Below are 16700 nucleotides of genomic sequence, written 5' to 3'. Positions count from 1 at the left end.
GATACTCACTGCCGTCCCATGGTTCCATGCGTCCCATTTCGTAGATTCAGGGATTCAGGATTCAGGCAATTCAGGTTCGACTGCCTGCATTGCTACATCAAATAAACTGTTTAGTGCAGCTCGGTCAGGGTTCAGTCCCGTAGTCTATCTTTGGAGTGGTGCGAGGAAGTGCCCATTGTGCCGCTGTGCGAACCAACGTTAGTGTGAACCTCGCTGGAGCAGTTGTACCTCGGATTTTAAGGATGATATTCGCATGTCAGAAAGACAGCTACCTCAGGAACCTTAAGGCGATCGTAGTTGCCTGTAATCCTATAGGTGAAGGATCAGTCAATGATTGCTACGAAATCGTTTTTAACGACACTGTTCTTTTCCCCGAGGGAGGTGGACAGCCCGACGACCGTGGTCTAGTCGGCGACGTGCCTGTGCTACGAGTGTTTCGGAAAGACGGGAACGCTGTCCATGTCGTACAGTCTCCGATCTCTGTTGGTACCGAAGTGGAGATGAAGGTGGACTGGAACCGGCGTTACGACCACATGCAGCAGCATTCTGGCCAACACCTCATCACTGCTGTGGCAGAAAAGGAATTCGGCTTTTTAACAACCTCCTGGAGCTTAGGTGAAGACGTGAGCTTTATTGAGCTAGACGCACCCAAAGGAGTTAAGGCTGAAGATGTGCAGAAGTTGGAATCGCTAGTGAACGAGAAGATAAGGCAGTGTCTTCCGCTAACTGTCAGCCTTTACGAGCCTGGATCTGAGGGCTTGAAAGCAGTACGGACGAGGCTGAAGCTTCCCGACGGTGAAGACGACATGATTCGTGTGGTGAGCATCGAAGGTGTGGACTCGAACACTTGCTGCGGGACCCATGTCTCGAACCTTAGTCATCTCCAGATGATTAAATTGCTTTACACGGACAAAGGCAAGCAGGGAAAAACAAACCTTTATTTTCTGGTTGGAAACAGGATTCTCAACTATATGGATAAAACAGTGAGGCGAGAGAAGTCAATAACATCATTGCTAAAATGTGGTCCAGGTGACCACGTGGTATTGATTGAAAAACTAAACAAATCTCTAAAATTGGCCAATAAAAATTTGTTGTCTGTGCTGCGTGACCTGGCTGTAGCTGAAGCAAAACTATTGAAACAGCGAGAACCTCTGCCAGCATTTCATACGTTTCACAGGCGAGAAGCAGATGCCGAATTTATGGCAATATTTGCAAATGAACTTGCAGACAGAAATGTACTGTTGTTTTTGACCTGTGGCGATGAGAGAGGTTGTGGCCAGTTTTTGATTTCTGGACCTGAAAACATACCCTCTGCTGTTGGACCCAAAGTGTGCAAACTGTTGGATGGAAAAGGCTTTCTCAAACATGGAAAGTTCCAGGGAAAGGCAAATGCACTTTCAAAAAGGAACAAAGTGGAAGAATTTCTAAAAGAGGTGCTGTCTGATAAAATAATCGCTGACCAAGCTTAATAAGACCAAAGTGTGCTCGAAATTGGGTGTACCGTGCATACAGAGGTGATGTTAGCCCTGTGCAAAAGCATTTGCAGTAGACTATTTTTGTCCAGTGTAGAATTGTTCAGATAACATGCATAAATTTACCAAAACACCACTTGTTTGCAGACATTTAGCAATACGATGCTTAAGTGCTTGTAGCATTTGATGCCGTACAATTGTTTTTCACACAGAAACCATGCAAAACTTCACAGTCGACATAGCGTCAACATTAGGGCTATTCGAATATTAAAAAACTTTGAATAAAAATATTGTCCTATTCAATTATTCAAAGGAATCAAATAGTGCATGTTCAAAATTACCCAAAATGAATTAATGTAATACTTCTCAGATTAGTGTGCAAGGTTCACGTAAGGACTGTTAAATTTTTCTGTACGAATAACTTCACAGTCGCTGACTTACGTTGCAAACCCTTACTGGAAATTAGTCTTGCACCTTCTTGTAGCTATAGCTTTAACTCCATAATTTATAGCACAATATTGTGGCTTTGTGGCTGGTGCTTTAATGTTTTGTACTATTGCTTGTTTTGTATGAATATTCACACAAGTAGCGAACATTAGTACAGTTGTACCACGTTAATACGGACACTTAGGTGGTTCCCAAGCAAAATTGTCCCTAAAATGATAATAAATTGAAGTAAAAAGATTTAGTAAGAAAAATGTCATGATTAAAATTGCCTTTGTGTTAGCAATGGCCACTAAAGTTAAAATAGATATCAGAAGCTACAAGCCCATTATCCCAGTCACTATTATGCATGAAATAATAGGGTGCAATTTGACAAGTCTGAGGTCTTCTGTGATACTGTATTTGTGCTGTGAAATTAAGTGTGGAGACCTTCAGCGCCAATTCTGGGTGTGCTATGGGTGACTGAGCAGCTGTGGCATTCAGGTCCTGATGTAGTTTGATTCTGGCAACATTTTAAAGCCCAAATGCAAAATTTGTACAATCGATTGGTTGGTTTGTGGGGTTTAACGTCCTAAAGCGACTAAGGCTATAAGAGATGCCGTAGTGGAGGACTCCGAAAATTTCGACCACCTGGGGTTCTTTAACGTGCACTGACATTGCACAGCACACGGGCGCTACTCCATTTCGCCATGTAAAATCGAGGTTTAAATACTCACTGAAGGGTCAATATTACAAAACTGAATGTAGCTAAATTATACAGAGCTTTCTACTACCATGTCCATCATTCAGTGCTCCTTTGCTGCATAGAAATACATGAATTCATTTGGGGTGGTGGTGTGCAGAGCACCAAACTGAGTTTATATTTTACAAGGTGCAGTATGTTTACAGAATACCATGCAAAATCGTGGGCATAAATTGTTTTTTTTTTTGTGGTAGACTGACTAAAGCCTGTATTGGGGGTCTGAAATAAATTTTTATTAGGATCCTTCAAAAAGATTGCTGCGACACTTAGGATTGCTATTTAATGCAGCATAGGGTAACATGCACTACTTTATCTGCACGCATGTTACTTGTGTTGAAAGCATTACAGAAAACTATAATTGGGTTTTGACAACTTGAAACTGGACTAGTCATGCAAGACCATGTTTAAGAAAAGAAATGGTGGAATTATTTTTACATTTATGTTAACACTAGCATGATCAGTTCAGTCCAGTTATTCGTGCCATGCTCACAGACTTTATAGCTGCAGTGTTCTCGGTTGAAATTTCAGCGGTGGAGCAAAAAGTTGATTTTAAAGTACGTAGCAGCAATTTAAACAGTGTACTGAGTGCAGAGATTATTACAGGACAGTGTCAATGTGAAAAAAGTAAAGTGGAAGTCTGTGTATTCTAACAGCACTTTAAGATATTGATACTGCCACAAAGCTTTATACCATTGGTTTGTTTGTGCGCAAAGCCATCAGGATGTAGCTGTATCACTTTCTCTGGAACAAGATGTGCACAGATTTCTCTGATGATCGCAGCCATGCACAACTGCTTCCCTATTGTTTGAGATCTTGTAGTTCCCTTTTGGCACCTTACTTCCTTCTTTCAAGTGAGCACATCTTAGAAGTAGGAACATGGGCAGGCAGACAACAGTTTAGACGGGAGGAATTCAGGTCAAAATATGACCTGAAAAGTCCGTGATGGTCTTTTCTTCAAACTTCAATTGTGCTGAACAGGGTGCTGGCACACTTTAGCAGTGTGCTGGGGCAATGATATAGCCCAGCAGCATAGCTTCAGCTTAGAGTAGCTTAGAGTCTTTTAAATTCATGCCATCCCACCGCTGTCATTGTGCACATCAACCAGCCATGCCATTTCGGACATTGCATTACACATCACTGGTCTTTTATTTTGGGATCGCATCATGCTGTTCTATTGTCTATACATATTTTTCTTGCCTACATCCACATTTTTCCTCCGCTCTTTGATTGCTCTAGAGTCAGTCTTTTTGAGAGTTCCCCACTGCATTGACTGTGCCGCGAACCATCCTCAAAATGTGATGAGGCATTTGCAAAAAGGAACCACTGCTACCTACTGCGTTGGACTGCAAAAGGGTTCGTAGAAACATACATTAAAATCCCGACGCTAGGCTTGTGTGAAAGTGATACTACACAAACTCACCCAAACATTAACAAACATCAGCTTTATTGCAATTTCGAGAGGCAGTAGCAGCGGTGAAACTAGGTGCAACCAAGTAATTGCAGCTGCTCTTGGAGTTTAAAATAACCAGCACAGTGCAATGAAAACAAAAAGAATTGTAAATGGCAGTGACACCACCAGAACTGCAGTCAACACTCTGAATAGTATGTACACACTCAAGATTTTTACCGAAATCAGCAATCCTTGAATGTTTGGGATTCCATCCCTAACAAAACCGTCAACGCTGCTCTTTCGAAGACAAACCTCTGCAGAGGCAACAAAAAAACCTTGACTGCAGCTTAACAATATAATTTTGTGGTGAAATTAGCTTGGACGCAACTCATGAGAACACTAAAATCAGACAAAAAAAATTGCTGCCTGTAATTGATCGCATTCTAGTCACGTGCACTACACATTGCAAATTTGCATAAAAAAAGTAGAAAAGCTTGCCATCATAAATAAGCAATTTTATACAATCTCCTCTTCTATGTGCACCCATCTTGGCACTTGTCCTGAAAATGGACAAATGTGCATTCACACATTCTACGAGGGTCAAAAGCAGTACATAAAGCAATGTGCATGTATATATATATATATTTGCAAGTACAGAAATTAAAGTGAAACAAAAATAAAAACGAAAATTGAAAATGGGGCAGCAAAGCGGTTCACCGGTTTGAGGACACCACCACGCAAACAAACATTTGGCACAACTGCTATGCACAGAAGCAGACTGTGGTCACACCACGCAGCTCGGCGTAGTTGGAAACATGGCCATAAATGCCCTTGTGCACGCGTCTCGGTCCAGGTGGAAACAGTGAGTTGTCTCAGCATCAAACAAAGAAACAGATATGCCAACAATGCGTGCCTGTCTCGTTGTTCAAACAAAACAAAAATGAAAGCCTTCCAGACAAATAAAATGACGGTGCAGTGAATCCGTGATGAGTGAACTAAATGCACTCCATGTGTTTGTGGAACAACTTTGACATGCATAGATGAAGTGCAAATCTCGAGGCTGTTTCCCAGAATGAAGCACAAGAAGCAACCTTCACTTGCAGCAATGCTATCATCCCTTTCAGAACAAAAGATGCGCGTGCATTTAGAGTGCTCAATTGAAGCTTGCTGCTCGCTTCAAAATGAACAGGCACAACTAAAAATACACGAGACTAGAGTGAACAATATCTAAGAAAATAGTCTGCCTTCACAAAAACTCGCTCCTTTGAGAGAAAGAAAAAAACACATGGGCTGCTTTTAGATGAACAGGAGAACAAAAAATATTGATGTGTGACACCTACTATCAGCTAGAGAGGGAAAAATTTTTCTCCCGATTGAATAAAGCGGTCTTGCTCTAGTGTCATGACTGAATAACAAAAAAAAGAAAGAGCTAATGGAAAGCTTGGGAAAATAGCTGCTCTGCAGAAGGTCACTTGTTGCTCATCCCAAAGTTTGTGAAGTAGTCTCCACTTCCCGTATGCCTGAAAACAAAAATTGTTGCACAGTGTCAGAATAAGATTTCTAATTTGCAAAGAAATTTAAATTCAAATCAAGTACACAGAGTCTTGTGAGCTAAGTGTCCAGTAGATGTTATATATCTACTGCGTTGCAGTGGTAGCCCTGTCTACAGTTTTATGCATGTACCAATATATGTCTGGATACCAAGGGCTACTACTGTGAAAATGCATTTGCAAAGATTGTGCTCGTGACTAGTGACTGATTACTGCAGCTTTTCTCTCCTTTTTCTCATGGGAGTTCCCATGTAGCACTTGTACTCTGTATCCAGGTTATGTTCTTGTTTATCTTCTATTTCTTCCTGTTCTTACAACCTCGACCGACAGCATGGGGAAGCAACCCTGCTGCCTGAATGCACACTTGTGCTGCGTTTGCCATACATGGCAGTGTACTCAATGTATACTTAGAAGAACATGGGTGCCTTTTTTGTTGTCATCTGGACCATGTTGGGCCTGGAGTGTTGTTCAAGTGACCTCTGCACAGCAAATGCAGAAGTCCTTTTGAGCCCTAAAATGTATTGTTGCAGAGATAGAGAATGCCTAGTTGTGCTTCATTTCACTTAGCAGTAGCCTGCTTCTCTAGTTTATAGTTGCTGTCTATAAGGAATGACTGAGATTTTGCAGCCCACAACAGCTAGATGAAGTTTTAACATTCTGGTGCTCTTGAGTGGCACAGCTTACCCTTCACATTCGTCAGCGTTGCCTGAATCGAGCGAGTCTCCATATAAGTTAATAACACCAGAGTCCTGGATCTGTACATTCATAATGGTGCCAGTGAAGCCTTTTTGATACCGTTCTGCAGTCATTTCCCTTGGTTCAGGGACACCACCTGCAAGAAGGAGATCACATTGAGCCAAGGGCTTCCTTGCAGTTCCGCGAGGAAAAGCCACCAAACTCACCAATAAAGATGTCACTTTTTGTGTTCAGCATCACTAGGATGCCTGGAGATTCACCATGGACCTCCTTGTTATCGACTTTCAGTGTGCCCCACCTTCCGTTCCTGCAATGATGCAACAGTGTCCAGACTAAGCACATTATCTCTTATGCACCAAGTGTTGAGCATTCCTAAAGAAACAACGCTGTGTCTCAGATAAGTGCCATGGCTCCATTCACTATGATCTTAATGCGGCAAGTCTGCACAGAATGTATTTGCCAATGCGCAGGTTACTTTCAGTCTGCAGTATGTATCAAATAAACATTTGTTTGTGTTCTATCACCTAAACATTGTACTGTCTGCAAGAGTTCCTTGCAGGAGACTTCAGACCTGTTCATCATATGACTTCAGTTGAAAAAGTTGTACTGTCGGCAAGCCTATCTGTTTAAAAAGCATTTGTAGCCTGAAACTGACAAGTGTGGAAAGTGTGAACATTAAAAAAAATCAAATTCTTAGCTCATTCAGAGACAGACAGTTTTTGTGAGCAGTCAAAAAGTCTCTTGAAGGCCGAATTAATGAGTTCACTGCATTCAGCAGTGACACGACAGTTCTAACCAGTTTGATGCAGGCCCTTCCAGCACAGAAAACTGGTATATGAAATCCTATATAAAATTTATACTGAATTTTTGAGAAATATGTACACTTCTGTGCAATTCTAGTTTAATTTTATTTAAACATAGTGTGCAAATTTTGTAATAAATAAGGCAAACAATGTTTGCTATTTCTCAATTTTCTGTATTTCTATTTTTTATTGATCAGCATTTCGATATTCGAAAGCATGTTTCCCCCTATTTGAATTCGAAAATTTCAGCATTCGTGCACTCCTAGCCTTTAACCTAACTGTTCACATAGTCACGTTTGTACAGTTGCACCTGCAGAAGCGTGCAAAATTCTTGGGCTGATCATTGGGTGAATATTGTGACAGATTAGAGAGGCAAGTCCACTGCATCACGCATGATGCATAAAAGCCCATTCAGACATAGCGCTCCTTGTTTGGCACAACCAGAAACAGTACTTGACAGCCTCCACTGAACAAGCAGTAGATTACAATTTGCAGGCACTAAAATGAACCAACACAGTCGGCACAACTATCAGTCATAACCGTGCCCTCGCTTCAGCTGAATTGAAACGCAGCTAAATACTATAGTCAGCTGCCTGGGGAAGGTTTTCACCTACTTTAGAGCACAGGAATGTGTATCAAAATGAAGCCCTGCATTGCTAATGTAGGATAACAGAACTATGCACAGAACAGACGAAGTGCGTGTCATCTGCAGTGATGTCGCACTGTCTGCTAGTGTCATCTCATTTAAACAGCCCTGTTTCTTGAAACCTCCTCCTTGAAGACTTTACAGGTACTCTGATGCAATTGACAATGCAACAGCCAGGGCACTGTCGTGAAAAAATTAGGAGGAAGAATGGACAAACTGCACAGCGGAGGACAGACACTGCAACCGTAAAAACATATTGACGGCCCATTTCATACTCTGTCAAAAGCTATTCTCTATGTCAAAGCCACTTACTTCCGGTGGCTTCACTTTTGGGTGCCTAATGCAGCATCCAGCCACCTATTGGAGATCACTATGTTAACTGATCAGGTAGATTTTTATCCGAGTAGCTCGGAGGCGCTATTGGTGTCGACACTCGGATGGCCACATAAAATGCTGCTCGCAGCCTTGCAGAAGCACTAAAAACAGGTGTAGCATCTAATTTTAACAGCAAATGTAGAGTACCCATTTCCTGCCTTCACCACAATGCCCAAGATAACAATGGGCAGAAGGCTTATCTGGATGATACCATCTGGATCCAGCCAAGGTGGTAAAGAGATCCATTAACACTGGGGACCACTTTTTCTTGCGATAAGCCCAACTGTCTGTTACTTCTGTTTATGCCCTGACATGGCATCAGCATTGGGCATCCTAAGATACAGTTGTATCGGCCTATGTCATGTGTAGGTTGAGGACTTCAAACACTGTTGCAAGTGTTGCCCAAGAAAAGCTCTTGCGGAAAAGGAATAGGGGTCAAGTGGGAATCGAACTCCTGCCCCTTCAGTTGCAAGCCAGGTATGCTACTTCTGCACTTCTAAGGAGCATTTAGTGTGATGCTTCTGCGGGGCCTTATGCAACTGCCTCGTATAGAGCAAACCACCACTTCAAATACATTATGGTAATGCTGAGTTGAAATTAAGACCACTAGAGCTTAGTAGCACTGCTACTTACCTTTACTACTCTGCATTACTAATTAAGACCACTGCTTAACAAGAATGCATAATATCTATACGGCAATGCTATCACATCAACTCTTAAGGATACTCAAGCATATGCACGCTTTTTGTAGCCTGGTCACAGGTCATAGAAATACAGACATATAGCATATCAAGACACTTTCTATTATTAGTGACCTCAACAATGTATTTGCTGAAATTCTACTGCCTCAGACTTATAGGCCTCCAAGCATTAATTAAGAATCCAACTCTGAATGTGCTTCCATGATGCAGCAATAACTGACTGTTTTATTACCTTACAGAAAATGCTTCACTGCATGCCTTATAGTGGCTGGTTTAATAACCTTGAACATATTGGCAACTTCAAAGCCACGATCATATCCCAGCTGGCCAATCAATGAAACTGTTTCTAGCACAATTTAGCTAGGCTTTCTAAAGCTTACCTTCTAAGCTCCACTGCATGCATTTGTCCGTCGTCAACTCTTTCTTGTGACACAATCTGGGCAGGGCCGCTTCCCATTTCATAACTAGGCAAAAACAAAGCACACAGAATAACGTGATAAGTCATACTTTTTGAGAATATGAAACTATAGAATTAGGGGTAAGAGCAAGAAATACAGCTGCGACTTAAAACAGTAACAAGAAAGTTTTAGCGATGCTGTAGCTGTAAACATGCCTATGTTTCTTTTCAGTTATTTGCATTTTCAGTTTCATTGACAAAAAGCTTGTGGTGCATAAAATTCCATTAAATTTGGGTATGCAGGTAGATCAGGTGTCAACTTTAAAACAATTAATGATATTTCACAGCACTCAGAAGTCAAGATTTAGTTACATAATTGAGTTCTTTAATAATAAGAAAGCTTGTGAGCACCTGAATTCAAGGTAACCATTAACGATCGCCAGTGCAAGGTAGTCCTGGCCCTTTGCCTCAACACCACGTGGTTGGCCTTGGAAAAGCAGGATTCCATCACGGTCCTTGGCCAAGAAGCTGAGCCTGACCACTTCTGACATGTTGCTTGCAGTGTGCAACAGCCGGTCTCTACTCAGTGTGACCCAGCCATCTCCATTGAAGCTTGCACATTCGTCAAAGGTGGTGTCTGCACAGATAAGGTCAGTACTAGTGAGAAATCACACACTTCATCGTGCAACACACCATCTTTAAACAGCACTTTAGAACTGCAGCACCACGACAATAAGTTTAGAATAAGTGCAATGTGGTATCTACTGCCATCGCTTTAGACTTCCTTTTGTTGATCAGGAAAGGGAACAATGCAACATCATTATTCCTTAAAAGTCCTTGCATAAAATTTGAGTACCACTTCAAATGCCATTGAATGAAGGAGAAAACAGAACTGGGTTATATCAAATTATCCTTGATATCTAACAATCTCTGTTCACCATAAAGCTAGAAAAGATAGTTACATCATGGAACCAGCAATACTGAGTAGATTGTTTTATGACCAAAAGTTTACTTTTTTCAGCATAAATGCGTGCAGGCATTGATGTCGCAACCAGCTGTTTCTTTGCAGCCATGAAAGGCAAAATTTTGCACTTCACAGTGTTATTCAGAAGGATTAGTTAGGCTATTTGTTCATTGCTGCCATTTGAGGCAGTGGCAATAAACTAATGTTGTCATTGAGATGTCTCACGAACAATGTGTGATCTTATTGAAATCGGGACAGGTTTTTGACCAAACGTTCAGGCAATGTCCAGTGAGTCCTTTTGCACAGGCCTTGCAGTAGCAGACATTGGTAGGTTTGAAAGTCCATTGGAATAGTTTTGCTCAAAGCATGGTCCAGATTTGTGGCCTTTCACCAGCAGTAGAGACAGGAGGGTTGAGCTGCATACTGATGAGCGGAATTCAGTTCTAGTTCGTTTCACGTCACCTTTGCGTTCACATCACATGCACACGTGCCAAATGCAAAATGTTCCCCCCTTTTTTTTTTCATGTCACAAGGCATGAAAATTCAGAAGTACAAGACTGCAAAAACTTCTGCAAATACTTCTTCTTGAGCTTTGATTGTACTGTAAGCACATGAAAATTCTTTTTCATGTCACAAGGCATGAAAATTCAGAAGTACAAGACTGCAAAAACTTCTGCAAATACTTCTTCTTGAGCTTTGATTGTACTGTAAGCACATGAAAATTCTAACTTTACACTGCGCTCTGCAAGCATGAGGCCTAGCTAACCCTGAATATACACGCAAACAAGTGCAAATGGAAACATGAAATGCAATGAGCCACAGCAACTTTGGCTTTGACTGGCTGCTTAGCTGATGAAGATGGTGCATGCACAGTCACTAATGGTGATGCTAACAATTATGATGCACCTGCAGATTCGGTGATGCCGGTTTCACAAAAACTGTTCCGGCACGAGCAAAAGTCGGAAAGTTTAGTAAAGATTCTGGAGTTTCCAGGCTACAAGTGGAGTGGCAGGCATGGGTATGATTTAACACTCCACATGAGCGACCAATGCAGCCATAGCACATAAAGCGCATAGTTTAAAGAAAAGCCAGCATGAAACTCTCACCTGATTCACAGTTGGGGCCTTTGTAGCCTTTGGGACAGTTGCACCTATAAGAGTTGGCAAGTCCAACACATTCCGCATTGTTACGGCAAGGGTTGATGTTCGAGCAGAAGTCATCCTGTGTCTCGCAAGTCCTGCCTGTAAGGTGAAAGGGAGAAAGACAATAACAAAATGAATTTTAATTACAGCATTCAGCAGCATCAATAAACAGTGCAAAATTACCTGACAGTGTGAAATCAACTCTGAGTACCTGTGTAAAATACCTTTGATATTACTCAAGCATCCCACTTACATTTAAAGTCACAAAAAATTCGGCTGAAAGTGCTATTGCTACTGCAAACAAGCAATTAGTAATGGTGGTAGTCACACTAAGTTAAAGCTGCTGCCTCTCAGAAGCAGGTACTACTGAAAAAATGCCACTGCAGAGGTAAGTACAACAAAATATCTTGTTATTTCGACCTGTTATTTGGGAAATCAAGATAATTCTAACTAAGAGTGGTAACATCTAACTAGGTCTTTTTGGATGATTGCTGGCTCTTCACCTGAACGCGAGTCTCTTCCAAATTACCCGGTGCGAGTCCATCTGTTTGAATTAAAGGGCATCCGACACTATACAGACTTGCATGGATTTCAGCCAGGACCGCATTACTAGTTAGAATTTACAAAATTCGTGACGGTCCAATTAACGATATTTTACTGTATCCAAAGGCTTTAGAATATTCGGTAGCGTTTGAATATTCAAAAATTCTGTGTATTCAGTAATTTTCAAATATTCAGGAAACTGAATATTTCAAATCGAATATTTCATTTTTCAAGTTGAATGACAAGCATATTCATTTCGTATTCAGAATTTCGAATATTCGCTCACCCTTACAGGTTTCCCACAGAGGCAATGACAAACTATGAAGGGCGTGCTAGCACTTCACTTACCACTGTAGCCAGCCTTGCAAAAGCATTCGAAATCATCTGCCTTGGGGCCTCGTTCCCTACAAATGCCATGGTTATGGCAAGGATTCTTCTCGCAAGGTGCCCTGCCACCACAGTCCTCCACATTTGCTGCGTCTACCACCGCACCAACCAAGTCCACGTTAACATCATTCACTTCAATCTGAAATGAGTGAAATGTTTAAGCGTTATCAATTATACGCTTCACTTGGCATCAGTCTCACGAAGGCCCACTGCCACAGCACATCACACAGCCTTCCTGACTTTTTAATGTTTTGCAAATGCCAACTGCCCAACGCTGCTGTGCCAGAAAAAGGGGGAGGAGAAAGCAAGCAAGGGGAAAGGAACGCTCACAATTTCTGCTGCTGGGATGAGTGTTGTCAACCAGGCGGCTGTGATTAGTACAAGCCTATCATCGGCTGTCATGCATTGGAGCCCTAAGATACTGTAACTAGGTGATTGTTTATACTTGCGGCATATGTTGTCCAGATACTGAAAAAAGTCCACATTTCTTTGCCCAAGAAAAAATTTTAAATCACTACTTACGAAAAACAAAGTAACATTTAATTATACAAGGGAGCAATTGCTCAGTGTCCACCCAAGTGCAGCGATATGACTATACAAAGCAAACCTATATGCCTTTTGCAGAGACTAGGTAGCTTAAGAGAAATTTGTTTTGGTCTAGGGTTCAAACACTGGGGCGCCGCTTATCCGGCGCAGTCGCTCTACCAATAGAGCTAACCAGGACAGCCAGCAAATTTGTTGAGCTACAACAGAAATGTGTCTTTTCTTCCAGACAGCCTTCACACAATAAAACAAAAATGCTGTGCAGCTGCTACAGTGATGCGGGACCACCTGTGCTGTGTGATAATAAATTGCCATCGAGATTATATCACGCAGAATGGCTGCATGTTTTGCTTTCAGGTATTCCACGACCTTACAAGATTTCAGGCAGAGCGCAAAGCTGCACACCACTAACCTTTGAACTTATAAAGGACATCATTTTCCATTATGACTGCATCAACAATTTTTGGCATTGCCACTAACTACCGTTACATCTTGTCTAGCGTGTACAATGAAAAAGGCAATAAAAATGAGTTATGCCTGCACCATGGACTGCACAAACATACGGCTTTCCAATGCGGCACTACTATTTAAGTGCACAAGATGGGTGTCTCCAATGATCACCTAGCTGGATTTATGGTGAAGCTATGTCTGAAATGACGCTACACAGTGCTTGCACAAAATGTGGTGCAAGAAAAGGAATAAATGACCAGGCTGTTTAGCCTGAGGCTAATAACAAATTATTGTGCACTAGCACAATTAGATTTGGTTTTTCATGGTTTATATGAGCTTTTCATTGTTTTGCTTGATTTGAACTGGCTTACATCGGGTAACATAGAATATAATGTATACTCCCAAGTTGGAAAGAAGCCTCGCTTTAACTAAGCTATCCAAATGTGCCTGCATGGCCTAGCGGTAGCGTAATTCTGAATCAGGGTTTCAAGGGTCCTGGAGGGTTTGATTCCTAGTCCAAGTTGGCATGTCTCGCAATTTGGGCATGCCGTTTGGTCTCGTGACATCACGCCACCTGCCCGGCCGTGCCACCTGCCAGCTACCATCTAGAAGAGGCATGCCTGTGAGGAGGATCGGAAAATGGCTTTTTGGTGGAGCGAGGTCCTAGTGCTACCACACCAAAAAAATATTGTGAGACAGCACTTGCACAAACGTCTGTTCTTTTTCAGAACCAGCTGGCACACAGCGCGCGACGCTCCGAGCAGCAGTCAGCAATGATGATGATGATGATGATGATGATGATGGATCTATACAGATGAAAGAGGTGAAAGTTCACGCGCTGCACTCACACAAGTCCCCTGGACAAGAGAGCGGCCACCCTGGTCGCTGATTACAGGGATGAGGGACGACGAGCATAAGGCTTCATGCGCGAGACGTGGACGATCTCTTCGGAGCGACAACGTCTATCTGCGACGGTGTGCGAGGGAATAACGCGATAGTTCACCGGAGACGCTTGTAGGAGTACTGTATAAGAACCAATTTAACGATGGAGGAACTTCTCACACAGGCCAGGAATGCGGATTGCTGTCCATAGGAGAACTTCATCACCAGGGTAAAAGGAGGGAGTTCAATGGCATTGATCATACAGGGCTTTGCGTTCTTGTTGAGCATCTTCAGTGTTCAAACGGGCAAGTTGGCGACACTGGGCCATACGAGTGGCAAACTCTTCGCCCAGAGATTCAGACAGAGTGAGCAGAGAAGAAAGTGGTGCCAAATACTGTCGATGGTTGACGGCCATAAACTAAGAAGAAAGGGCTATAACCAGTAGTGCGCTAAACCGCGGAATTGTAGGCGTAGGTGACGAAAGGTAAAACGTCCCAGTTCCGGTGATCAGGAGCGATATACATGGATATCATGTCGGACAAAGTGTGATGAAACCGCTTGATGAGTCCGTTGGTCTGAGGGTGGTAGCTAGAAGAAGTCTTATGGACGGTGTTGGCTGCGCGCAGTACTTCCTCAAAGACTTGAGAAAGAAATGTCTTTCCACGGTCGCTAATGAGAATACGAGGAGCACCATGACGCAAAACTATCGCACGCAGAAAAAATCGGTGACTTCAGAGGTGACACCGGAGCGAAGAGGTGCGGTTTCAGCGTACCGTGTTAGATGGTCGATGGCAGTGACAACAAAACGGTTGCCATCTGACGTCAAAGGGAGAGGACCAAACAAGTCAATGGCGCCCATGTCAAAAGGCACAGATAGGCAAGGGAGAGGTTGCAGTAGGCCAGCAGGAGGGGATGTTGAACGCTTGCGAAGCTGGCAAGACGGACATGATGAAATTTATTTGGCGACGCTGGCAGAAAGCCCAGGCCAGAAGTAGCGGCTCTTGATACAGTCGTAAGTTTTAAAGTGGCCTAAATGTCCAGCAGTGGGGTCATCGTGGTAAGCCTCCATAATTTTAAAACGAAGGGAGCGAGGGGCAACGGGTACCCAGCGTTGACCCGTAGGGTGATAAACGTCGCGGTAAAGTGTTCCATGGTGAAATCGGAACCGACGAAGCTGACGGCGCAAGCGACTGCTTGGGACAACTGATTCTCCACGGAGGCGAGCGATGATTGTGCGGCAGTAAGGGTCAGTCAGCTGCAGGGACGAGAAATCAGCATTGTTCTCGAGTGGAGATGTAGCGATGGGTGCAACATTCAGGTGGCCAGCAGAAGGCTGACTCGGATGGCAGGAGGGAGAGGAGACCGTATGTGGGGCCGCGTCAGTAGGTAGCAGTGGGCAGCGAGAGAGGGCGTCAGCGTCGAGGTGTTTTCGCCCATATTTATAAGTGATGGTGAAGGTGTATTCTTGAAGGCGTAATACCCAGCGACCCAATCGACCCGATAAGTTCTTCAGCGATGACAGCCAACAGAGTGCGTGATGGTCTGTGACAATGGTGAAGTGGCGGCCATACAAATAAGGTCGAAATTTCTGAACCGACCAAACAACGGCGAGGCACTCTTGCTCGGTAATAGTATAGTTACGCTCAGCTGCAGTAAGCGTACGACTGGCGTATGCGACGACTTGCTCTTCAGACACTGCGTTGCGTTGCAAGAGAACTGCGCCAATACCGTGGCCACTGGCGTCTGTGTGAAGTATGGTGGGCGCGTCAGCGTCAAAATGGCGAAGCACAGGAGTGGAAGTGAGTGCCTGCTTGAGAGCTTTGAAGGCGTCTTCACATTCAGTGGACCAGGTGTAAAATACTTGGGAAGACACGAGCTTGTGTAACGGGGCCGCAATTGTTGCAAAGTTCCGAATAAAATGGCAGAAGTAGAAGGCTAAGCCAAGGAAGCTGCGAAGATCTTTCTGACGTTGGGGCCGAGGAAAATTAACGACAGCCGCAATTTTTCCGGGATCAGGCTGGATTCCTGCCTTACTGACGACAGGCCGAGTACTTTGATGGTCTTACTGGCAAAGTGGCATTCCTTGGTATTCAGCTGAAGCCCCGCCTGGGCAAGGGACGTGAGGACTTCAGTGAGACGCTGTAAGCGCTGAGTGAAGTTTGATGAGAAGACAATGATGTCGTCGAGATAACATAGGCATAGATATGAGATAACATAGGCATAGATAACGCTCACCTTTTTAAGCTGGCGCATCAACGCGTTCGATTCCATTCAATAGACGCGATAAGACGGGTACGGCACTTTCTCTTTTTCGGACCACGTCGCCCAACGAAGACTTGTTGCCGTCGTGGTGTACGGGGAGGGGACATAAGAAGGGACTCGACGTCGCGTAGGGAGTTGCTGCTTGTCGCCCAAGCATGGCCGACGCCTCGCAACCCGTTTGGAATTATTCGGTAATGTTCGATTCATCACTGCCATGCTCTGTGCCCGAAAATTTGGAATAGACGTTGGCTGTTGCCTTGTATTCACGTAGGCATGACTTGTGGGAATGGAATAGACGCTGGCTGTTGCCT

The 16700-nt window shown here is 43.4% G+C and overlaps 2 protein-coding genes across 39 annotated transcripts in view; one reads left to right on the top strand and one right to left on the bottom strand.

Moving 5' to 3' along the window:
* The first annotated feature begins 10 nt into the window (after window positions 1–10).
* LOC146197498 (alanyl-tRNA editing protein Aarsd1-B) lies at window positions 11–5474 on the top strand. The gene has a single exon (XM_084599381.1). The coding sequence runs from the start codon at window positions 243–245 to the stop codon at window positions 1467–1469; it is 1227 nt and encodes a 408-aa protein (XP_084455507.1). The 5' UTR covers window positions 11–242; the 3' UTR covers window positions 1470–5474.
* trol (terribly reduced optic lobes) overlaps window positions 4082–16700 on the bottom strand; it is a 331282-nt gene continuing 318663 nt past the window's right edge. For all 38 annotated transcript variants that reach the window (XM_084599338.1, XM_084599340.1, XM_084599355.1 and 35 more), the window contains 7 exons: window positions 12214–12391; window positions 11287–11421; window positions 9628–9853; window positions 9200–9283; window positions 6501–6601; window positions 6283–6430; window positions 4082–5568 (listed from right to left, as the gene is read on the bottom strand). In XM_084599338.1, coding sequence (XP_084455464.1) covers window positions 5517–5568; window positions 6283–6430; window positions 6501–6601; window positions 9200–9283; window positions 9628–9853; window positions 11287–11421; window positions 12214–12391 — 924 coding nt within the window. In that variant the 3' untranslated portion in view covers window positions 4082–5516. The remainder of the gene's footprint in view (window positions 5569–6282; window positions 6431–6500; window positions 6602–9199; window positions 9284–9627; window positions 9854–11286; window positions 11422–12213; window positions 12392–16700) is intronic.

Source organism: Amblyomma maculatum, chromosome 3, assembly GCF_055883805.1.
Source record: "Amblyomma maculatum isolate TAMU_Amacu chromosome 3, ASM5588380v1, whole genome shotgun sequence".
Taxonomy (NCBI): Eukaryota; Metazoa; Arthropoda; class Arachnida; order Ixodida; family Ixodidae; genus Amblyomma; species Amblyomma maculatum.
This window is presented reverse-complemented; position numbering and strand designations above follow the sequence as displayed.

Bases quoted from the DNA above. Each gene is read 5' to 3' on its own strand.
- LOC146197498 (XM_084599381.1), top strand. From the start codon at position 243: ATGATATTCGCATGTCAGAAAGACAGCTACCTCAGGAACCTTAAGGCG.